Raw genomic sequence first — 24,201 nt, 5'->3', positions numbered from 1 at the left:
GAAACTGAGTTTTATGCTTAACCTCATGACTTGAAGAAGTGGGGCCTTAAAAAATACATCTTTATGAGACAACCTGAAAAAAAGGGAGTATCCCTTCCTGATGCTCCTCTGAGAGGAGGGTATGGCCAGAGAGGGAACAATGATTTTGCTGTTGAGGAGCCAGGTGTCAAGGAAAAGTCAAGCGGATATCACCGCAGGGCTGCAGACAACTGTCTCTCACGTCCAGATCCAAACCACAAAGTAACTGGGATGCTGAAAGAGGCTTTGCGTGCCACGCACTGAGCTAGTGAGATCCCAGAGGAGCAGGAGGATGCTCATCTCCTGGAAGAACAACATCACAGGCTGAGTTTCTTGGTCTTCTCTCCAAAAGGGGTTTTTCTCTCCCTGTCTATATATCCAGTGGACACAGCCCTCAGGGTCTGCAGCGGGATCCCTGTAACCACAGCAGACAAAAGTGCAGGTGGTTCCTATGCTGATTCCCAATGTCTTTGTGGTTTTCAGTATTTCTTGTTAGTGGGAAACATGCTGGATCCAACAGCTGAGGGAGGCGAGGCTGCTGCAGCTCCCTGTCCCAGGTCCAACTACCAGTGAGGCTGAAGATGTGCGTCCCCAGCAGGCACGCACATGCAAAGCATACAGGTACTTCATATATACCTGTATACCTATGTACCTATATACCTGCCAGCCACACAGGTCACAGATGGACACTCAGAGCACCCACACAAACATCAACAGCACCAACACCCTCATCCCGCTCCCTCTCTGGCTGAGCAGGATGAAGGTCCACTACTGAGCGCATATATATTCTCCATTTATACATACACACACATATGTGCAATGTGGACCCCTCCAGCAGCTGGCCTCAGGCACTCAGTTTGCCCATAATAAATCAAAAGATGCTCTTCCCCCGCATACCACGATGGGTCTCACACCCCTAGGCAGCAACACCCTTGGTACAAAAACTGCTCCCAGTGACTTACGGTGATGGGTTTCACACCTCGACTCTGGGGCTGATGACTCTGCTGGGACAGCCCTGGAAGGGGCCCCGGACAAGGTGGTTGTTCCTTGGGAGTCTGTAATGTGGGTTCCTACCTGGCACTGTGTCCCTGTGCTCCTCTGGGTTTGTGGAGATTGGCCTTTAATGGGCTGATGGCTCTCCTGTGATGCGCCTGGGAGTAGCGCAGGGTACTGTTTGGACTCCCTCTCCTGCCGTGTTTTCTTTGTGCCCCTTTGTGGGTGTGCAGAGGAACTTTTATCACATACTCTCATCTGAAAGCGTAACAGATACCTCTGTCTTCACCCCTCTGGGAGCCAAGAGTGTGGGAGGGACCACCGTGGGGACAGCCCTTCCAGCATGCAGCATGCAAGCAGGGTGCAGGCAGGTGCCATCTTCAAATTCAGGCTCAGCAGCAGGTTTCTGGCAGTGCAGGAGGGTCCTTTCACTCCCTTAATACATGTTTCCATGAGCAATTTCACAGCTGTGCATGTGCATCTAGTGGAAGGTCTTTCCTCAGCATCTCAGCACTGGGAAATGCTCTTGGTGCCACGTTCAATAGCATAACATGCAACACGCGTTGCACCCCATGGGCTGTCAAAGCCCTGCAAGGGTGTGGACCATGCTTTGCAGGGGCCTGAAGTGCAATTTCTTGACCATTTTGCCCAGATCTTCCCTTCAGTGGTCTGCAAAGCCTGTTTTCCACCAGCCCTAGCTATTGACACGCACCGCTGCTGGGGCTGCATGCACAGAGACACACAGAGTTTAAATTCAGGGACAACGTCTTGTCTAACACAAGGTATGAATTGTCATTCATTTACTTTCTGATCAAGCACCTAGCTAAAACCTTCCAGAAAGGAGACCAGCCTGGATCTGAAGGTAACAGGCAAAGGGAAAGCAAGGAGGGTCAGTGCCCACGTCCCCACTGGACAGTGAAAGATGCCAAGGGACCAAAGCAAGGTGATACAGCCAGCTAGCTGCCATCAATCACAGGGCCTTAGCAGAGGCTTCTGAGTATTTAAATCATTAATTAAGATTAATGAAATTCGGTTTTGCAGTTTATCTAAGTGCATGTTCCAAAATTGAAACCTCATCATTAATTAGTGAGTGAGACAATTTAAAGGTCTCAGTAAAATCCCCCCTTAAGCCCCAGCAAGGCATGTCAGCATGGCTCCGAGTGGAAGGATACGGCCCTACCCAGGGGATGCTACACCAGAGCGTAATAGGAGACACCTGAGAAGAGACACAGATGCATGGTCCCACCAATATGGGCTTTTAGGGGATTAGGTAAATCCGTCCAGCTCAGGACTGAGAACGGGAGACACGACCTGCTAATATTCTTGTACCCTTGTGGCAAATGAAAGGCTCCATTTGGCTTCCCCAAATAAATTAATTTGAAAAGCTCGCAGGTTACTGGAGGGATTAGAGCTCCCTAGAAATCCCACTGCCTGATCTGCCCATCCTGAGGCTCCTGAAACCGCCGCATGCAGACTAATGTAAACAAATACGTCCCATTACAGGATGAATCTGAACAGGAAATAAAAATGCCCAGTCTGTGTAACGTGAAATGCCGCATGGAGTCCAGCTGTAGGGTCCTGCGTGTCTCCACTTGTGCTCACCCTCACCCTAGGACTTCTGTGCTCACCAGACCCAGATGCAGAGGGCCAGAACCCACCATCCAGAGGCAGCCACCTTCCATGCATGTGGTTCCCCAGGGGCCTCCTGGGTGACTTTCTCTGGTGATGGGCACAGGGCACAGGGCCACAGTCGTCTTCTGCCTCCCACTGCCAACTTCCCCCCGGATTTGGAGTTTGGAAATGAGTTTCAGGACGTGGCCTATGGTGACTCACAAGGATGTTTGAGAAAATAGTGTTACAGAATGACCTTCTCCAGAGTGCAATAAAACAGATATATTGGCAGTAAATTGCATCAATTACAGGGAACTCAGTAATTAATTAGAAGCTGGGACTCTTCCTGTCCCTCAGTGCAGCTCTGAAATTAAGAGTTCAAGTGAAGAATAACTTCCAGGCCAGGGAGTCAGTGCTGGGGCTGCCATGTGATTGCCCCCCATACAAAGACTTGCCGAGGACTGCAATTGCCTCCTATATAGTGATCGATTTGCTTTTGAGTTGGCAGCAAGGACACGGGTTTGACCTCTGGCTGTGAAGAGGAGGGAGAGGACTTCAGGCAGCACCTGTGGGAGGGGATCCTGAGCAGTTAGTGCCACTGCAAGTGGAAACATGTCCACCCAAGCTGGGAAGGCGTTGTGTCCTCATTGGAAAGCAGTGGAGATGGTTGAGAAGAGGAGGGTGAAGTCACAGGGAGCACAGCAGAAGTAGAGAGGTTGGGATCTGCCTACAGGTGGTAGCTGTAGAGCTGTAGAGCTAATGGAAGTGCCTGAGCAGAGACTGTATGCGTGTGGACCGCACAAGTGCTGAGGATACCAGTGCTGCTGCCCGCTGCCTGCCTGGGCAACCAGAGCCCAGAGAGCTACCGAAAGCAAAACCTTACTTCTGCTGCTGAAGAGCTCAGGCACGGGCCAGAGGGACAAGGAGGCATCGTGACCTCCATCCTACCACAAGCTTAATACCTCTCTGCCTTGAAAACATCAGACCTGGCTCTGCATGGCATTGCTGCATCTTGTCTGGAATATTCCTTGGCAAACCCACTAAGCTGGAGGTTGGCTAATGATGCCTGCAAGGCACCCACCGGGGTCCCCGCCAGCCAGAAGCAAAGGCAATCAAAGCCTCCAAAGCAGCAATCAGCTGCCCTACAAATTGAGCAGACGTGAGAAGTGAGTTTGCAACTTCAGATCGATCCGGCAACCAAGGTCAGTTAGAGGGAAGCTGAATTCCCAGAGAAGCCACTGTGGGAAGTGAGTTGTAATAGAAGTAAGTTGTAATAGTCTCCAGCCGGCACAGACCTCCAGCTGCCACTGACCCAGTTAACACTAACACTTGCCTGCAGGAAACTTCCACTCCATTTTCAAGGCATTATGTCAGGGAATCCAGACCATGGCATGGAGATTAGCCTGGGAAGGGCATGCGATGCTCTGGCAGCTTTCCAGAGCTAGCCGTGCACAGGGTGCAGGAAGGGTCTGTGCTGGTCCTCTCAGCCCAGTGAAGAGCACAACATTTCTACAAATGAGTGCACAGCGGTCCCCAATCCGCTGGGATGAGCACGTGCCTCTCTGGTGGAGGGATTCGTGATGGTCTTGCCATGGCCTGACAGCACCAAAGAGTGCAAACCTTGCATACCCAGTACTGAGGTGTCAGAACACAAAGCCCAGAGGGGAAGACCTTGTGGGGGCCCCCCCCAACGTGGCCATCACTTTGGATTTAGAAGGGAATGTCATGTCGTCCAGGGTGTCTCTGACAGTCTCGTCTCCTGAGTCTATAGCAAAAAACCAAGCAGTGAATGAAGGAAGGACCAGGATTTGTCTTGTTTTATTTTCAGCTGCCTTGTAGTTTTCAAGCCATTTTTTAAACCCTTGAGGATGTTTAGGAGGTACTGTGGACCCTCTCCTCTAGACTTACAAGAAGCACTGCCTTCTGCACATGGGGTGAAGAGGCTGAAGACTCACTGCTGGGGGAGGGAAAGGGTTGGGGAGGCGAGCGCTAGGCAGCAGGCTGAATGTGAGCAAACCACAGGTAAGATAAACTGCTACATTGGGGGATTATGGCCAAGGTCAAGGGAAATTATTAATCCTTACAATCAGCAGTGGGGAGGCTGCCCTGCTGGGTTGTGATTAGTCAGGTGAAGAGGAGAGTGAGGTGGGATCTAATCACAGCAGCAGCTACTTGGGAGAAATTGTAAGGAAGATGGAGCCAAACACATCTCAGTAGTACCAAATGATGTAAAAAGGAGAGTGGTCACACAGTGGACCTTCAGAGATTCAGGATGGACATTAGGAAATGCTTCTTCACCTGAGTGTGGTGCTGCCCTGAGACAGGTCCCCAGAGCAATGGGAGATCTCGGTCCTTGGGAGGTTTCAAGACTTAGGTAGGCAAAGCCACAGCCACCTTCAGCTAGTCCTGGAAAGAGTCCTGCCATGAGCAAGCAACTGGATGTGAGATGCCAGAGGTCCTTTCACCACAGGTCTGACGCTCCTTGCATCCTGTGCGTCCTTGTGCAGCCAGGTGGTCATTGCGTCCTGTGTCTGCACACTTTTCACCCTGCTAGGCTAACCAGCCCTCTTCAGAGACCAGAGCGAGTAGCCCTTGGCTATGGGCCAGATTCTACCGTTCCCCAAAAGCCTTTTGCTTCCTCTGCCCTTCTCCCCTGGGGGAACCATCTGCAGAGTAACGCCTGCCCTGCCAGGCCCACCTCTGGCACTGACAGGGACTCCTGTGGCATGACTCGGGGCCCCTGGCGTGTTGTCAGCATAGCTCTGGGCACCCTGCTCTGATCCCATCTTATTTATGGCACATCCTTCCTGTCTTCTCCCTGCTATTATTGCCTGAAATGTTGTAATTTAGATTCCGGCTGTGTTTGATTGCAAACTCTCCCAATCTACAAATTTCAGTGACAAGCACTAGAGCAGCTCATTTACATGCCAACATGATCAATCTGGAACTGCTTGTTACACAAGCAAATAAATAAATAATGGATATATTAAAGAATGGGAAACAATCAGCCAAATTAACCAATAGATGTTGAACAATGACAAGTCCTGACATTCTGAACAGAGAACAAGAGGAGAAGGGATGAGACAAGCTTTCCCAGCATTGCCCAGGGCTTCTCAGCACTCATCTATCTCCTTTCTTCCATGAACCCGCAGGGATGTGCATCAGTGCTAGGAGACAGTAAGCAAGGGCTGGAGCATGAAATCCTGGCTTTTAAACCCCATACCTGTCTTTGCTCCTCACACCTGCTCTGTGTAAACATCTGTCATAGGTTTAACACATCCCCTGGGACAGCAATTAAAACAGTTTCGACATTGTGTGGCAAAGGATTTTCAGCTGACATCTCAGGAAATCCTTCCAGGGCACCTGAACTGTCCCAGCGTCTTGTTTCGTTGATCGAAGCACGGGAGACTTCAGAATTCAGGGAAACACCACTGCATTGCACGGAAGTCTTTCTGGTGGTCAGCAGCACGGGCTCAGCATTTTGGGACGGGCCAGCTCAACAGCTGCAAAATCAGTTTGCATGGTTATCTGGGCATCATTAAGCCATTAGCGACTGCAGAGGTGCGGATGCCCTGAGCTGTCCCGACCTCCTGGTGGATGTGGGTGGCAGGCTGGGATGCTGGTGACTGGCAGCAGAAGTGAGCGAAGTACGGGCCAGTACTGCTGATGTCCCACCACCTGCCTTTGTCGCTGTCTCCTGTACAGTGACAGGTAGGTGCTAGCTACCTGATGTATCCTCAGCACCCCAGGGGATCCCCAGCAGGGAGGGCAGCAGGGGAGCGTCTCTCCCTGTTGTCTGCTGTCAGGCAGCTCATGTGTGCCTGCAGGCACCAGGGGTGCAGAGAGAAGGCTTTGCAGGGGTCACTTTTCTTCCGTGAAGGGTACCAGGCTGGGATGTCACTGACCTGTCTTGCCTGGCACCACCAAGTGTAAGGGCAGCAAGGAGGTGAAGGAGCTGCCCCATGGCCCATCCTGAAAGGAGGAGGGTTGCTCAGGATAAAATCCATCTGGAGCAAGGCTGGTCCTGGGTCTGCAGCAGAGCCAGGAGGCCATGACAGGGGCCCTAAATGATGTGGATGCTCACCAGAGTGGCCAGGTACCCCCAGACCCAGGGCTGTCCTCTTTGTGGCTGTTTTTGGTGCTGTCTGGGGCTCTGCAGAGCACCTACATCCTCTGGCTACTCCAGCGTACACCCACCTTCCCTCTGCCTTGGGCTTGGCCCCATTTCATGTCATCTGGGGGTCCCCCTCCATTGCCCTTGCTCAGTCTCTGTGCTGGAGCCTGCTGGTGGTGGCGCTGGTGGGATGCTGCTGGACGTGTATCAGCAGGGATGACCTGCCAGCGCTTTGCGACCCCTTGCTCCTTCCACCATGGCTTGGCCCTCACTGAGGAAACATCATGTCTCCCCGAGTCTCAGGGGGTGCCAAACTATTCCCAGCTTGGGGGGATGGTGTTTGCGGCCCCAATGGGGCTGTGTTTGCAGGAAGGCGCTGTGTTATTCTGGCTCCTGCCGTATGATCGCTAGGTGCCAAGGCAGAGAAGCCCCTGCGCTTGCTCTGCAGCTGGACGTCCTGCCGTGTGGCCTCTGGGGTCACGGGGATCCCCAGGGGGTCGCCCTCGGCCCTGCTTTTGGAAGAGGAAGGGGGGCCCCCATGTGCAGGTGACACCAAGCATAGCTGAGGCAGCGCTGCCACCTCGTGGCGTGTCACCTCGCTGCCGCCCCGCGCCCGACCCAGCCACCGCTCCCAGGGCACCCTGAAGGGAAGAGGAAGAAGTGTGCCAGGATGGAGGTATTTTTGTGCTGGCAGATGTGGTCTACAGAAGCTCCTGGGATGAAGCTGTGCAACGCTCATCCATGGCTCCCCACAGCCAGCCGTCCTCTGGAGCCGCAGGTGTCCCAGCTGCAGAGCAGGAGGGGGACATCGTAGAATCACGGAGTCACAGAATGCCCTGAGCTGTGAGGGACCCACAAGGATCACTGAGCCCAGCTCCTGTCCCTGCACAGGACACCCCAAATTCACACCGTGTCTCTGAGGGCCGTGTCCAAGTGCTTCTGGAATATCGCCAGGCTGGTGCCGTGATGCCTCCCTGGGGAGCCTGTTCCAGGGCTCCACCACCCTCGGGGGGAAGACCCTTTCCCTAATGCCCAGCCTCATCCTCCCCTGGCACATCTCCCTGCCATTCCCTCGGGGCCTGGCGTTGGTCACCAGAGAGCAGAGACCAGCCCTGCCCCTCCTCCTCCCCTCGGGAGGGAGCTGCAGAGCGCCATGAGGCTGCCCTCGGCCCCCTCTGCTCCAGCTGAACAAACCCAGGAAGTCCAGCCGCCCCTCGTACGGTTTCCCCTCTAAACCCTTCCCCAACTCCGTGGCCCTGCTCTGGACACTCTCCTGTAGCTTTATACCCTCAATGTCCTGCGGTGCCCAACACTGCCCACAGCGCTCGAGGTGAGGCCGCCCCAGCGCGGAGCAGAGAGGGACAATCCCCTCCCTCGCCCGGCTGCGATGCAGGGCTCGGTGCCCCCCAGGGCATGGCTGGCCCTCTGGGCTGCCAGGGCACGCTCGTGGCTCAGAGGTGCTCAGAGGATGGGAGCAGAAGGCTTGGCTTGAATGCAGCAACACTGAAAGTCAAGCAAGTGGGGCTAAGCACTGCTCAGGAGTCTCAAGGACCTGGAGGAGGTGCCTCCTGGACCAACACCAGCTTCCAGGAGGTGCTGAAAACCTGTAACCAGCCCCCTGTAATTGAGCGTTTAGATGGGATTAAGAGGACAGTCAGGGACAAAGGACACAGGAACACCAGGACACAGCCATCAATCAATCCTGGATGAAATGACGGAGTGGTCTCATTTTGGCTGTATATTAAGAAAGGGCAATAGGGCAGAAATACAATTACTGTCCAGAAGCACCCTTTTGTGGAAGGTAGGTCTTTTCAAACTCACCTGTCATCTTTTCTTGACATGATTACAGGCCTGGTTGATAGAGGAACTCTGCTGATAGAATAAAATTCTATTTCTTCTGGGCATCTGATTTATTATGGGGTGACATTTTGATTAAAAATGTGTATTATATTGCATTAAGAGTGCATATATTCAATGAATTAAAGATCAGCTCAGTGACAGATCTCCAGAGGTAATTATTAATGGAGATGAGCAAAGTTGTGTCTGGCAAGGGTCTCTGGTGTTCGTCTGTGGTTTCACACTAGTTGCTCCCTTTTCAGCTCTTTTGGAAACAATGCAACACTGGGAGCACTGGAGGCAGCGGGTAGGGGGGAACAGAGGGTTTACCAGCCCCCTTGGCCTTGGGACCACCCTGATCCCAGGCCTGCACACTGTCCTCTTTCCATGAACATCCTCCCTGAGCTCCGGCTGCTGCTGTGTTTGCTTTGGGCACCCCAGTGCTGCTTTCTCGTGAAGGGAAGTGTAGCTGCGACAGGACTCCTGAAAGGACGCTCCAGGTGGATATGGACCAGAAAGCCCCTCCTAGCCACCTACTGCGTTCCTCTGTGGGGTGGCCTGGCTTGTGCCCAGGGTCCCAAGGATGTTCACCTTCGTTGCGGCACATCTTATCCCTCTGCTCCCTGCTGTATTGTGGCCTGAGTACTGGTGGCATTTTTGGGCTCTTTTGTGGTAGAGCTGAATGCATATCCCTGGGTACCTTCCCTGGGCTTGGTGGTGTGGGGCATTGGCTTTTTCATTTTGCAGGTCTGGGTCAGACCATACGTAGCTCCTGGGGTTGCCCAGATCTGGCAGGTGCAAGGTACAGCTACTCAAAGGGGACCAGGAGCAACCTAGGTGCCAGAGGCCCCATCTTCTCCCACTCTACTACAGTGACAAGGTTCCTAAACCACTGAAGTGAGAGCAGTGGGAAGGAGATGTCTCTTCAAGGATGCTTGAGGCCCTGCTGAGCCACACAGACACTAACGGTCCCTTTGCTGGATCCCTGTTCCATCAGGGTGTGGCACCTTGATGAGCATCTGGATGCCTCAGCACCCAGCAGCAGCAATGACAAGGTTGGGTACCAGTGACAGCCACGCTCTGCCCATTGCCCAGTCCAGAAGCCATCGGGGTGACCCCTGGGCCCCCCCCAAGCATCCCTTGAATGGCTGTGCCACCTAGTGCTCATATCACCTGTCCTTTCCTGCAGTGACAGAGCTGTGGCATGCCTTTGGGCACTTGCCAACTTTCTGTTGCTTTGTGCCCAGTTACCACCGGTCCCTGCTGCAGGGACTGTGCTGCTGGGCCCCAGGCGGGGAACCCTATGGTCCTGCAATTTTGCTGTCCAGCACAGCCAGGGTTGAGCGCGGAAAGGGGAACAAGTTTCTCTCTCATGCAGAGAAATCAAAACTTGGCACTTCTCCTCCCCAACCAGGCAAACCACTGGGCACGCAAGTTCATCCCCCCAGCCCTGCTCCTCTTCCTTCCTGCTCCCAAGGAAGAGCTTCCAGAAAACAGAGCTGCTGCTCAGACGGGTCTGTCTTCACCCTCAGCAAGGAGGTAAGTCACCCCAAATAGCTGGGGACACATGCCTTCTTTGCCACCGCTCTCCAGTCCTTGCTCCCTGTCCCCCTCCTTTCTTCACTTCCCCCTTCCTCAGGGGTTTAAAGTAGGACAAGGGGGAGAAGATGATGGGGGGCGGGGGTGGGGTGGGAAGGAGGCTGCAGGAATCCATCCTTGCGGTGTGTGGTTGTGGACATCACTAGGCTCTCCAGGCTTGTCCTGGGATGAGTACCCCAGGTTTTGGGGTAGGTCTGCATGCTCAGGACCTCCCTCCTCTCCCCTAGCTCTGTGTTTTGGAGACCTAGATCCCTTTTGCCTCTTTATCCCTCCTCTGTTGTGTCTCTTTTCTCCCCTTCCTCACTTGTGCTCCCCGTCCCTTGGGACCACTGCCCTGTGTATCAGTGCTTGCTCCCCCACCACTGGAAGAAGCATCCTCTGCATTCATCTGATGCATGACCACCCACTCCCAAGACACTTACCACAGGGTTCATGCCATGTTCCACGTCCTGGGCTCTCCAATCCCACAGTCCTGCCATGGGCACACGTCAGAATTTTTCAGTAACATCAATGATTTCAGCTTATGCAATGAAACAGCCTCAAAATCCTTCTGTGAAGTTATTTTCACCATTGCATGTGGTGTCTTGCTATCTGTATTGGACAACACATGGGTGGCATGGTAGATCTGTGCATGCATCTGATGAGAGCACTTGTATGTCTGTGTCCAAGGTGCATCTGCGTGATTGCTTGCCTCCATCCCAATTCCCCCACCCCTGTGCTTGAAGGGAGGCAAGATGCAACCTGGGCTTTGGCTGGCGACCGGCACCCTGGCAGCAGTGCTGGGCATGGCCCTGCTGGAGGATGGCGTGTGTCGGGCACCAGACGGCAAGGATGGTTCCCCAGGAGTCCCTGGTCTCAATGGGAGGCCAGGGCAGAAGGGTGACGTGGGAGAGCCAGGTAAGGGGGAACCAAGGCTGTGTGATGGGGGTTGCCTGGGAACTTCAGGCCTCTTGGTAGGAGCATCGTGGGCTGTGGGAGCAGCTTCAGAGATGCCAGATGTGCATGACCAGCTCCTCCTCACCACCTCTCCCCAGGGAAATCAGCACAGAGGACAGGCATCCGGGGACCCAAAGGGGATGCAGGTGAGCCGGGGGCTCCTGGCATCCCAGGGAACCAGGGATACCACGGGCTGCCTGGCCTCCCCGGGCTCCCAGGCCAGCCAGGGCCAAAAGGGTACAAGGGGAATCCCGGCAATATCCTGGAGCAGCCACGTCCTGCCTTCTCCGCCTCGCGGCGATCCCCACCATCCATAGGCAGGACAGTGGTGTTCGACAACATCATCACCAACGAGGAGAGCTCCTACAGTCCCCAGACAGGGGAGTTTACTTGCCGTGTCCCTGGGATCTACTACTTCGTCTACCAGGTGGTCTCCAGAGGGGACCTCTGCCTGAGCATCACCAAGAACAGGGAGCCCATTGTCAGCTTCTGCGACCACAACAGCCGTGAGATACTGCAGGTGAACTCGGGCAGCAGCGTGCTCAGCCTGGCCGTGGGTGACCAGGTCTCCTTGACCACCATCCCTGCCAGGACCAACATGATTTACAGCGGCTCCGAGGCAGACAGTGTCTTCAGCGGCTTCATGCTGTTCCCAGAGATGGGCTGAGGGACGGCCAGTCCAGACCTGCTTAGCACCACAGCATTGTGGTGCCTGTGTCTGCATGCGTTTTCTCCGTGTGAGTGTGTGGGATGGTTTAGTACCACAGTGAACCAGGACAGCTCCAAATTGAGTCACCAGACAAGTCCTGTTCTTCCACCAATGTCACAAAGTGGCCAGGCTGTGGGTCACCACTGCAACAGTGAGACCCCTGCAAGTAGCTACCTCCGTGCTGAGCATGCTCACTCCATCCTGGAGGCAGAAAATTCCTGGCCCCAGCAGCCCTTTCTACTGGGCTTTTCTGGGTTTTTCTGGGCACTCAGACCCCACACTGGAGGGGACCGCTTGTCACTGGAGCCATTCATCAGCTGTGGGTCTTTATTCCTGAGTGGGAAATCACTGCATGCTACTGCTTCTGCTAGACTAACAATTGCAAATGCCTTTTTGGTGCTGGGCCACTACTGCCTCTCACATCCTCCCCATCAGAATAAATAAAACCTTCATCCAAGACAGCCACTTGGGTTTTCTTTCATATTCATGCGTCTTCCCCAAACCACCAATGTCCTGGGCCACTTCCCAAGCGGCCCAGGGAGACGAGTGATCCCAGTGTGCCCCTGGCCAAGCACAGACCCCAGCTGCAATGGCAGGACAGGAGGCAACTGAGCATACCAGCAGAGCTGGCACTTACAGGAATGGGAAATCTCTGGGACTAGCCTATGTGTGTCCTTTTCCTGATAAGTCCAAGCTAGCTGTCCTGTACAAGGGTAAATACAGGCAGCAGATCATGCACCTCACCCACGTGGGCCTCTCTTGGTACCCAAATTCTCCCAGGAAGGGTAAAGGCAGCTGTGGTCCTCCACCCATTCAGCAAGGGAGGACAGGGACATCAGGGTGACTGATGGGGTGGTGGGGATGTGTGGTGATGCTTTTCTCTCTTCAGCTTGAGGTGAGACTAGTGGGAAGTAGAATAATAGAATCATAGAATTATTAAGGTTGGAAAAGACCTCCAGGATCATCAGGTCCAACCGTCAACCCCCAGGCCTCGTAAACCATGACCTGAAGTGCCACATCTACACAGTTTTTGAAACCCCCCCCCCAGGGATGGTGACTCCCCCACCTCTCTGGACAGCCTGTGCCAGGGCTTGACCACTCTTGCAGTGAGTAAATTATTACTAACATCCATTTTAAACCTCCCTCTGGTGCAACTTGAGGCCGTTCCCTCTCGTCCTGTCACTGGCGACCTGGGAGCAGAGACTGACCCCCCCCTCACTCCAGCCCCTCTCAGGCAGCTGCAGAGAGCGAGAAGGGCTCCCCTCAGCCTCCCCTTCTCCAGGCTAAACCCCCCCAGCTCCCCCAGCCGCCCCCCAGCACACTTGTGCTCCAGACCCTGCCCCAGCCCCGCTGCCTTTCTCTGGACACGCTCCAGCCCCTCAAGGCCCTTCTTGTCCCGAGGGGCCCAAACCTGAGCCCAGCATTCGAGGTGGGGCCTCCCCAGGGCCGAGCACAGGGGCCCCATCCCTGCCCGGCTCCTGCTGGCCACACCAGGGCTGACACAAGCCCGGGGGCTGGTGGCCTCCTTGGCCACCTGGGCACTGCTGGCTCATGCTCAGCCAGCGAAGGCTGAAGTAGGGCAGGCTAGGCACGTATCGGGCAGCCAGAAGGCATCGGGGAAGCCATACAGGTGCCATACCCCGGGACTGCTGCTCAGAGGCACTGCTCCACACACGCTGGGCAGTCAAATGTCTCAATTCCTGGAGCAGTGAGGAAGACGCCAGGTCACCTGTGAGGAACAACACCCCAGCCATGGATGGTGACGCCCCAGTGCATTCAGCACCCAGCAGCGCTGGTGGAGCACAGGGCAGGGTGCAGAGAGGACAGCCATCCCACAGGTTAGAAACCCTCAGGGAGAAACATCCTTCAGTCCCATTGCCTAAAGGTGCAGCATCTCCCTTCAGCAGGTGATGACCTCACACCAGGCCATCATTGCAAGACAGCTCTGCCTCCATAAAGCTGTGTGAGGGTCTGCTCCCCATCTGCTTGCTGCTTTTCTACTGAGAAATGAGTTAAAGATAGGGGAAAGGCAGGCAATTGGCAGAGTGATATTCCCGATGGAGGATGGAGGGTTTAGCGAACCTCTTGCTCTTCCCACCTCTAGCCTTCCAGCCCCTGCTGCTGCGGTGGCACGAGTGCAGGTCTCGCTGGACAGCCAGGGAAGTGCTTGCTCAGAGGAAGCAATGAGGCAGGAGGATGTGAAACTCAGCTGGGGGCCAGCTGGGGGTTCCGGGTCCCCAGGGGACCTTTTCTAACTCCATGACTTCCTCCAGGAGGGTGCCACAGAGAGTCGTCCTCGCTGTGCTGTGCTGGCAGGCAGTGCAGGATCCTGTGCCCTGCTCCCCCCACCAGAGGTAAGAGTTGCTGCAGGGTCCATCTCTTTGGGGTGGGCTGCATGGGGACTGGGGGTCCAGCAGCATGGCGCAGTGCTGGGCTATGTGAGAGGAGGATGAGAAGGAGACAGGGGCACTGCAGGCGGCACACATGTTACAGAGGGGGCATGCACGCTTGTCTTTACTGGGGGAAAACCGAGTCCCCTGTGCCAGGCACTGTCCTCAGAAATCCCCAGCTGATGGGTGGCTTGATCCTGATAGGCAGAACCAGGAAAGTCAGGCTGCTGCTGGAGAAGGGTTGAGATCGGCTGGGTCCAGGGAGCTCCAGCCTCAACGCAGCATCATGCAACAATCTGCAGCAGCATACGCATCTGCAGGGAGTTAGGGACACTGGACGGGGAGAGCTTGGGGATGGCCATGGCTACTACAATACCTCATGGCTCCATCTAGAATGAAAGTCCAACCCTCCTTGTGCCATCAGGGGCTGCCTTGGGGGTAAGGAGACATGGGTCTGTCTCCACATACCCGCCTTCCCACTGCCTGGCAGTTGGTATGGGGGGGACACTGAGGGCACAGCCATCACAGCCAGGTGCTCCTGGTGCAGTCAGTTTCATAGCACAGTACCTTCTTTGCCCCATGGCCTGGAAGCCACCCTGCTGTGGCACTTCACCCCAGCACTTTCTTTCCCTTTTTATGCTCCAGAGAACCAAAATGGGCCAGAGATTCTGGGAGAAACTCCATCTGGCCCTCGCCCTCCTACTCCTGAATCTGGGATCTGCTGTGACTGGAGGAGACCCTCACAACTGCTATGGGGCTCCAGGCCTGCCAGGCATGCCAGGTGTGCCAGGCAAGGATGGCCGGGATGGGCTGAAGGGATCCAAAGGAGAGCCAGGTGAGTGAGCATGGAGGGGAACAATGCAGGCTGTTGAAGGGGGAACTTTGACTCCTCCGTGGCTGGTCTGCCTTGGTTTGCAGGTTGTAGAGAGCATCCTCTGTGGACAGGGCAGGACAAGAGGAGGCTGAAGAGAGGCAACTATCCTCTTCTGCCTGAGGGAAGGGGCTGGAGGAGCCTCTCCCCACATCCTGCCATTGACACTGTCTCTTTCACTCTCCACTGTCCCACAGGCATCCCGGCTACTCTTGCAACACGAGGACCCAAGGGCATGAAAGGGGAGCCGGGCAGCCCTGGCTTGCCAGGCAAGACTGGCCCCAAGGGTCTCATTGGTCCCACTGGAGACCCTGGGATAATGGGCATGGCTGGACAGCCGGGTATGCCAGGCAGCTACAAGCAGAAGCACCAGTCAGCATTTTCAGTGACGAGGCAGACCAACGAGCACCCCTTGAAGAACGTCCCTGTGGTGTTCAACCACGTCATCACCAACACCAACCATGACTACAACACCACCACGGGCAAGTTCACCTGCAAGCTCCCTGGCTTCTACTACTTCACCTTCCACTCCTCACAGACATCCAACCTCTGCGTCATCCTGTACAAGGACGAGAATAAGATGGCTAGCTTCTGTGACCACCAGACCAATACCATGCAGGTCAGCTCTGGTGGGATCGTCCTCCACCTGCATGCTGGGAACCAGGTCTGGCTGGCAGTGAATGACTACAATGGCATGGTGGGCATCATCAACTCTAACAGCATCTTCTCTGGGTTCCTACTCTTCCCGGACTAGAGGACCACCAGAGCCCACGCCAGCATGCCGATCTCTCTGCCCTGCCTTGAAACACTGCTGCTCACTGTGAGGCTGTTGCTGATGCTCCAGCTTTCTCTGTTATGTGGGAAGCCCCAGCAAGGGGGTGAGCCCCAGCTATTGGCCCAACCCCCAGCCTGGGGACTGAGTGCAAGCAGCTGCTGAACTGGGGGAACAGGGACGTCTGGCATCTGCACCCAGAGTGACGATACCAAGCCTGCAGGATGCTGCTGGCACTGCCATGTGCATCCACCCTGATAACCCCACATTACCTTCTGCTGCTAGGGCCTGCGGTCTCTCTGCGTCTCTCCCCGTCCCACCTGGGTTGCACCAGGGACAGCCAGGTGTCCTGGAGCAGGCTTGCAACAGCACCTTTGCCATCACCTGGCTGTCAAAACTGTCAATAAAGCCTTCCCCAGTGTGCCTGGCCTAGTGTGGTTTTTTTCTCCATGACTTCCCTTTCTGCAGACAGAGCCTGCATGTGGCCGGGTGGATGTGGTGTGCGTGTGTGCACGATATCTGGATGTCTGTGTGGTGTCAGAACATCCTCGAGCCCTCAGTGGCTTGGCCATACTCAGCATCAGTAAGCATCACACACCATTCACAACCCTGTCTTTTCTCAGGGGGGGTAGGACACCCAGCTGCACTGACTGCAGGAAGGGGACGGTTCCCATGCCCATGCACACAGCCCCCACATAGGGGGGTAACAAGGCTCCTCCAAACAGGGGCCCTGATACTCCCCTTCACCTCCAAGTGGATGCAATTCATTTGCAGAGGGCCACAGGTGCATCAGACCTCATAGCCATGCCTCTGGTGTGTAGGACCTCCCCAGGGTCCCAGCTTTACCACGGACAGGGCAAGGGAAGCACTGGCTTCCCAGAGCCAGATCAAAGGAGCTTATGGCTGTGGAGGCTACAGAGCCTACTAAAAACCGGGTGGAGGTTCCTCCTGGTGGCACACATTGTACAGTGGAAAAAGAGGTCATCTCCCCTGTATGTCCTGTGTTTCACCTCTGCAAAGCATGAAAAAGCAGGACTGGAAATTCTTTTAGCACAGGGTGAAATCATTTCGTATCCACAATATTTAGGAGAGTCTGGGGGACAGATTCAAGGTGATGGATGCTGTAGCATCCTATGGGCCTGCCAGTACCTCCCAGCAGAGCTGGGTATGTATGGCAAGTATGAGGGATACTAGCTAAGTGCCTGCACATTTCTGTAGTCCTGGGGGTTACCCCAAATTTGTCTGGAGCTCATGGCAGTGTTCCCCATAGGAAGCACAGCTGAGCAGGACCCAGGGATCCTTCAGGGCACAGCTGACATCTCTGTGCTCCCCAGGGCCAGAGCTGTATTCCTGAGAGGCCCTGGAGTGATGTTTGGGGACCGCATGTGCTGCTGAGCTGACAGGCAGCATTCGTGGCGGATATGAAAGTGCTGCTGAAGAAAAGACAGGAGCTAAAGATAAAAAAGGGATGTGGCCCAGATCCTTTCACAATATCCCTTGCAGTAAACTTCTGCTTCCTGCCATGGTCATTTCCAAGCAGGGCGCTGGTGTGTCCTGCTCCATCTCCCGGTCTGTGCAACGAGGCGTTCAAGGTAAGACCAAGCCATTGGCAAGGCTGAGCCCCAGCTCTCCCTTCAGACAGGAGCACGTAAGGAACCTGGCAGCACCAGGGTGACACTCACCCCCTGCATCACTGCCACTTAGCTGTACCAGAAGAGAAAGGGGGCTGCAGGGCTGGGGGGTGGTGGAGATCCCTGGTGGGACTCCAACCCCTCCTGCCCCATCTCAGGGAGGGGGAAGATGGAAAGGAGAGATGGCAAAGGCCCAGAGGGGTGATCAGGGACAAAGCATCAGTATGAAAGGTGCCCTGGGGGTGCTTTCCTGCCCTGAGATGATTTTGCCATCTGCCTGGCCTGAGCTGGGAGCCTGTGGATTGGTCCTTGTACCTGCCACATCTGAATTGGAGCTGCTGCGGCTGGAGGATCCAACTCATCAACCTCTTTTCCTACTGGCACTGGAATTTCAGTGCTGGGAAAGTCCACCTGAGGCCAGAGAGTGTGGCTGGGGTGATGTGATGGCCACATGCAGCCCCAAATGCCCAGAGCTTACCCCACATGGACCTGCACCAGGAGCTGGGCTGTGGGATGCAGGGAGGGCAGAAGGAAGACTGAACCCCTGGGGACTAGAAGCCCAGATGACTGCCCCAGTAAGGCTGGTTAGATTACAGAATTGCTCCTGGGATAAAACAGGCATGTGGCAGGACACAGTGGGAACCCACAGGACTTAAGAGGGCAGGTTTGGGGATTTCTTTGCCATCTGCAAGGACTAAAGCTGTCCTTCAGATATGCTGATGGAAAGCAAGAACTACCCCCTTGCAGATAATGAAACTGCTCTGGCCTGGGGAAGGACTTTACCCTACAGTTGTGGTCCTAATATGGGATGGAGAATTTCTCCTCTGAGGGAGAAGTGGGGACCTGCAGCACATGCCTGTGGATGCAGCATGGCCAGGCTGGACATCAGACCTCTGGGACAGGCTAACCTGTCCCCAGATACTCATGTGGATGAAGCTCTGGGCACTTGTAAACTGGTAATTTAAGAGTGGGAAGAGACTGACAAGCCCTCCCATGCCCAAAGGGGCTGGTCCCTCCAAGGCCATCAGGTGAGCAGATATGGCTCTGCAGAAGGATGTTTTCCCTCCCTGATGGTATTACCCAGATCTGCTTCTAGTCATCATCCTAATGAGCAGCACAGAGTGCCTCTCAATCCCTCCCACTGGCCAACTCAAGCCCCTCATCATCCTTCTGTGCTCCAGCAGATGCAGACCATGTGGGCAACGCTGATCTGCCTGGCTGGAGGGCAGCTTGCAAGTGCCACACTCTGCAAGACCTATGGCACCATCCCAGGCATCCCAGGGTTACCAGGGCAGCCTGGCAGAAATGGCAGAGACGGGGCGAATGGCCTAAAGGGCGAGCAAGGTAAGAAGGAGGCTGCAGGTGGGGAAAACATCATCTTCTAGATACCAAGAGCAGGAAAATCGTAGGATCATAGAATCATAGAATAGTTTGGGTTGGAAAAGACCTTTAAAGGTCGTCTAGTCCAACCCCCCGCCATGAGCAGGGATGTCTGCAACTATATCAGGTTGCTCAGAGCCTCATCCAACCTGACCTTGAACGTTTGCAGGGATGGGACATCCACAGCCTCTCTGGGCAACTTGGGCCAGAGCTTCACCACCTTCATGGTAAAAAATTTCTCCCTTATCTCTAATGTAAATCTACCCTCCTTTAGTTTAAAACCATCACCCTTTGTCCTGTCACAGCAGGCCTTGCTCAAAAGTCTGTCCCCATCTTTCGTATAAGCCTGTGTTAAGTATGAAAGGCCACAGTAAGGTCTCCCTGCAGCCTTCTCTTTTCCAGGCTGAACAACCCCAGGTCTCTGAGCCTGTCCTCAGAGGAGAGGTGTTCCAGCCCTCGGATCATTTTTGTGGCCTCCTCTGGACCCGCTCCAACAGGTCCATGCCTGTCCTGTGCCGAGGGCTGCAGAGCAGGACGCAGCACTTCAGGGAGGTCTCACCAGAGCGGAATAGAGGGGCAGAATCCCCTCCCTCGACGTGCTGGCCACACTTAGCGTCCTTAAGGTTGGAAAAGACCTGTAGGGTCGTTGAGTCCAACCGTCAAACCGTGCACATCTTTAGATGCATCCCAGGGGACTCTTGGCTTCCCGGGCTGCGCGCGCACATTGTCACCTCATGCCCAGCTTTTCATCTACCAGTACCCCCAGGTCCTTCTCTGCAGGGCTGCTCTCAATCCCTTCAGCCCCCAGGCTGTATTGATACTGGGGGTTGCCCTGGCCCAGGTGCCAGATTGGGCAGTGCCAGGTACATGGTCCTGGGAAGGCAATCCATTTTCCACCAGTACCTTTGGGCTGTTATCAGGTGAGGATGATGCTCAGGGACAGAAGGGGCTGGGCAGACTGGAGCACCTTGAGGAACCTGAGGAGGGAAGGTGTGCAAGGACAAGGGGTGTCATTGCCTGCCAGATGGGCAGGGGTCTCTGCTGACCTGCACCCCAGCACAGGTACTGCAGTTTCCTTCCCAATGCTACCTCTGCAGTCCCATGGGGCTTGGCTGTGACCGCAACAACTCTTCCTCCTACTTTCTAGGTCCCCCTGGCCAGGTGGAGTATGAAGGAGACATGGGGGAGAAGGGAGACCCAGGAGTGCCGGGGCACCCTGGGAAGATTGGCCCCAGGGGTCCCCCTGGTTCAAAGGGATTACCAGGTCTCATGGGACCCCCCGGCCCTCAGGGGGACTCTGGTGACTACAAGACCACCCTCAAGTCCGCCTTCTCCGCTGCCAGGACCATCAGCATCTACCCACGCCGGGATCAGCCCATCCGCTTTGACCGCATCATCACCAACGAGAAGGGCCACTATGAGAACCGGTATGGCCGCTTCATCTGCCGGATCCCAGGCATCTACTACTTCACCTACCACATCACCTCCAGGAGCAACCTGTGTCTCAGTATGAAAAAGGGCCGGGGTGGCAGCAGGGGTGAGAAGGTGGTGACATTCTGCGACTACGTGCAGAACAGCTACCAGGTCACCACGGGTGGTGTGGTCCTCAAGCTGGCAGCAGACGAGACTGTCTGGCTGGAGCCAACAGAGAAGAACTCCGTGGTGGGGATTGAAGGGTCTGACAGTGTCTTCTCTGGCTTCCTGATCTTCCCAGATGCTTAACCCGCCAACAGCGTCTCTCTGCAGCACTTCCCCTGCTCCTGGCTGGCCCCTGCAGGGCTGAGGACTCCCCTGGAAATGACTCTGTGCTCCAGATTTGGTGCTGTAAACCCATTGCTGCTGGCCTTGCACATTAAATGACAGCTCCTTGTGCTGGTGGTTCCTTCCTACCTAAGATTTGCCTCTTTCCCCCTGCTGAATAACGCTCAGATATGCAGGGCATTGCTTCCCACACCCCTGGGTGCAGCCGGGGCTCGTTAGTATCCACTACTGCTGAGCCGGACCAGGCAATTCATGCAGTTCCTGCTGCAGCCCATGCTGAGTATCTCCTTCCAGAGCCACCCAGACAATGTCCCAGCCCAGGGTTAGGAAAACATGGAGAGGAAGCCTGGTCTTTAGCGAGGAGCAGGACACACGTCGTAGTGGGAAAATTGGGGCCACTAGGTACTGGTAGTAGATGGGGAGATGCTGGAGGTGGTGCTGGGCTGTACTAGAGAGCCCTGAGGCTGGTAGGATCTGGGGACACCAACCTTTCTTAGACTTTTTTTGGGGGGTGGTGGTGACAATAATATCCAAAGAAGCTTATCAAAGCTTGTCACAATATGAGCCAGATGTACATGGGGAAGCCAGAGCCTGATGCAGTCGCGGCAGAGATGTGGCGCACATGGTTATTGCCAGTGCAGCTGGGCAAAGTCCAGAGCAGCCCCAAACCCCAGCAGAGGACCAACACATGCAAGTGCTACAGCACAGCCAAACTCCCCTGAAAATCCGAGGACCTAAGGCCCTCCAGATGAATTAGAGCTGAGGACCCCAAGGCTGTCCCTGTCCCAGGGGCAGGTGACAATCCAGCATTGTACCTGACTGGGGGTTTCTCTACAGCCCCCAGCTTAGCCGTAGCAGGTGGGGTGTGAAGCCATGGGGGTGTACACGGTGCTCAGGATGTAGGAGAGTTTTTGTGGGCCTCTGGGATTTGAAAGGGGCTGGCTGAAGTGGGTGGTGATAAAGGGTGTTGAGGGAGTGAGTGGGATACGGGCTGGCTTTTAGGAAGCATCGTTACTGAGCTCCTGCGGCCTGATTATGGGTCGAGGGCCCTACAGCTCTGGGCTGAACAGGTCTCCTTGCCCCAGCGCAAGGTGCCTTCCAGCCTTGCCTGGCACTGGTACGGCCAGGCTGAAGGCTCCAGCGTCTGCCCGGGACGATTTGCCGGCAGATGGCACTGGAGACTGGATCAGCCCTCGCCTCGCCAGCAGGAGCATCCTTGTCCCACAGGCTGGGAGGGCAAAGCTTGCAGAGACCGGGCAGAAATCTGAGGCTTCATCACCGGGCAGGACTAGTGCCGCCTGTTGCAGCCCTGCCTCAATGCTTTGTCCTTGCCACCTTACCACTTGGTCCTGCTCCCAGCAAAACCTGTGGCTTCTGCCCCCAAGGGTGCAGCCACCCTGTGTCCCCAGATCTGCCTATCTGAAGGGCAGGGCAGAGATGTTCAGAGATGTTCAGTGTTGCGTCCCAAAGCTCTCCCTGTGCGGGAACACTAGGCTGCTTTTAAAATAGAGCTGCAACGTACATGCTAATTTGCAGCTGGAGATGCAGCATACCAAATAAAATTGGGTCAGCCGGGCAGGTGGAGGAAAAGAGTAGGTATATGACCCCAAAACAGGGCAGTGTACACCAGCTAAGTCTGAACCCTCAGCAGGTCTGCAGGAGACACCAAACCAAGGAGCACTTGATACACTGGAGGACAGGGCTGACATTCAAACAGCCTTGACAGGCTGGAGAAACGAGCTGTCAGGAACCTGCTGACATTGGAGACAAATGCAAAGTCGTTCCTCTGGCATGGGATAGCCGCACACAGTAGGACAGGCAGGGAGCAGGAGGAAGCTTTGCAGGAAGGGATCTGGGTGGGCAGCAAGGTGATGTTTTTGTGCCTTTCCGAGTAATTTATATAATAATTACGGACTTTTGAAAAGGTCTTTGTCAGGACCCATCTGGAGTGGAGCTGCTTTTACTTTTAAAATTAATATCTGACCTAACACCAGCACAAGTCAAAGGGTTTCCAGGGTCTTGGCTGTACCTGGAGGGAGTCAGAAGGCAGTGCAGGCACCAGCTGTCTCTGGAGTGCAGCTCACTGTGTTTTTGCAGCCAGAAAAGAGAGGTGCACAGGGTATTGCTTCCTCCCATGGGTCTCAGCCAGCACCCATCAATGCCACCTCAGGCATTAGCTCCATGGCATGGCAGCTGTCTGCTCCCTTGAAGCTGCCACTGCACAGGCCATGGAGCAGCACACACTTCAGGTATCCAAAATGGCTGAGAAAAGGGGGCCAAAGGGGCCATGAGCGGCTGGGGTAGGTGGTGGTGGTCCATGCACCATCATGCTTCAGCTCTTCCAGGGCTGCTCAGTGCAGGCAGTGTGTTTCTGACCCTGCAGGAAGCCCTAAAGCCCCAGGTCTCCACCGCAGGGCAGCTGGAGAGGACCTCCTCCTCTTGAGTTATTATGGCACTCACTGAGGCCAGAGCCAAACCAGAGATGCCCCCTCCCACGGCACCATGAACAGCAGGGGCCTGGATTGCTGCCCTGTGGCAGCAGTCTCTCCGCAAGCTCCTCAGCGGTGCTCAGAGCCACGGCAAGAAAAGTCAAAACCTATCTGGGTAGCTAGGTGCTGCGCTGCCAGGCACGTGTTGCCTGCTTGGTGTTACCTAGGAAAGGCAGGACTGATACAGCCCTGCTCTCAAACCTCCCCCAGCCACCACTGTGGTAGATAATCAATTATTCCATGCAAAACAAAGCAGTCTTGGAACAACACAACCATTAACAGGAGAGTTGGAGACAAACCTGTTGCAGGGTCTGGTGCAGCCTGGTGATGAGGACGCTGGACAGGGGAAGCTCCACATTCACTGTCTCTCAGGGAAAGGACCAATTTGCATCTTTAATTAATTCTTTACATCTTACCCATGAGCGCCTGTCACCCACCAAACTTTAACCACACCACGTCTGCACCCATTGAATAGATTTGGGGGTTTTGTTCTCAGCTGGGACCTGGCAGAGCTGTCCCAGTGCTCTGTGCACACTCTCTGTCTGTGCTCTTTGTGCCCACTCACACCAGTCTGCGCACCCTTACACCATGCACCCGTGCGCACCCACACTGCTCTCTGCGTGTTCTCTGCAGATCTGCCCTGACACGCGTGTTCTGATCCTCTTCTGTCCCTTTTGATTCTTTTTTTATTAGTGGCACCACAGGTGAAACTGAAGCAGCAGTACCTCCTCATGCCTGAGCCAGGGTTAAGCCCTAGAGCTTCACCAGATGGTGCTGTGACCCTTCTCTGTGGAGTCAGGCCTCCACCAAGGTCTGGGATGTGCCTGCACAGAGGCCTCCAGATGCTCAGCAGATGCTCTGGTAGGTGTTGAGGCAGGTAGTGTTTCGAGGTGTGGGGTGCTTTGGTTTGTCAATGCTGGAGGCCGCATGGACTCGGTGAGCTCACCTGGAGCGCAGCTGTGTCACCCGTTCATCTTGCCCCATCACGTGCCAGATGAAGGTGTACCACTGTACACCAAAAAACCAGCAAATGTTAAGGTCACTTTCTGGGGAGTCCCTGCAACCAGGCACTGGTCTGATCCAAAGCTCAG

The 24,201-nt window shown here is 55.0% G+C and overlaps 3 protein-coding genes across 5 annotated transcripts; all 3 read left to right on the top strand.

The window, feature by feature from the left end:
- The first annotated feature begins 10,026 nt into the window (after positions 1-10,026).
- C1QA (complement C1q A chain) lies at positions 10,027-12,277 on the top strand. The gene is made up of 3 exons (XM_075113789.1): positions 10,027-10,111; positions 10,897-11,068; positions 11,206-12,277. The coding sequence occupies exons 2-3, from the start codon at positions 10,906-10,908 to the stop codon at positions 11,772-11,774; spliced, it is 732 nt and encodes a 243-aa protein (XP_074969890.1). The 5' UTR covers positions 10,027-10,111; positions 10,897-10,905; the 3' UTR covers positions 11,775-12,277.
- A 1,800-nt stretch (positions 12,278-14,077) lies between these two features.
- Positions 14,078-16,270, top strand: C1QC (complement C1q C chain). Of its 2 annotated transcripts, XM_075113822.1 has the most exons (3): positions 14,078-14,170; positions 14,852-15,041; positions 15,275-16,270. In XM_075113822.1, the coding sequence occupies exons 2-3, from the start codon at positions 14,861-14,863 to the stop codon at positions 15,829-15,831; spliced, it is 738 nt and encodes a 245-aa protein (XP_074969923.1). In that variant the 5' UTR covers positions 14,078-14,170; positions 14,852-14,860; the 3' UTR covers positions 15,832-16,270. The 2 variants fall into 2 exon arrangements, with proteins under 2 accessions (XP_074969923.1, XP_074969922.1); XM_075113821.1 differs by lacking the exon at positions 14,078-14,170 and having other exon boundaries at positions 14,843-15,041.
- A 1,000-nt stretch (positions 16,271-17,270) lies between these two features.
- Positions 17,271-20,749, top strand: C1QB (complement C1q B chain). Of its 2 annotated transcripts, none has more exons than XM_075113807.1 (3): positions 17,271-17,441; positions 18,665-18,824; positions 20,008-20,749. In XM_075113807.1, exons 1-3 carry the CDS (start codon positions 17,271-17,273, stop codon positions 20,580-20,582), a joined length of 906 nt encoding a protein of 301 aa, XP_074969908.1. In that variant the 3' UTR covers positions 20,583-20,749. The 2 variants fall into 2 exon arrangements, with proteins under 2 accessions (XP_074969908.1, XP_074969909.1); XM_075113808.1 differs by having other exon boundaries at positions 17,363-17,441; positions 18,662-18,824.
- Positions 20,750-24,201: the final 3,452 nt, after the last annotated feature.

Source organism: Phalacrocorax aristotelis, chromosome 19 (assembly GCF_949628215.1).
Source record: "Phalacrocorax aristotelis chromosome 19, bGulAri2.1, whole genome shotgun sequence".
NCBI lineage: Eukaryota > Metazoa > Chordata > Aves > Suliformes > Phalacrocoracidae > Phalacrocorax > Phalacrocorax aristotelis.
Note: the sequence above shows the minus strand (reverse complement) of the source record. Positions and strands in the feature narration are given on the sequence as shown.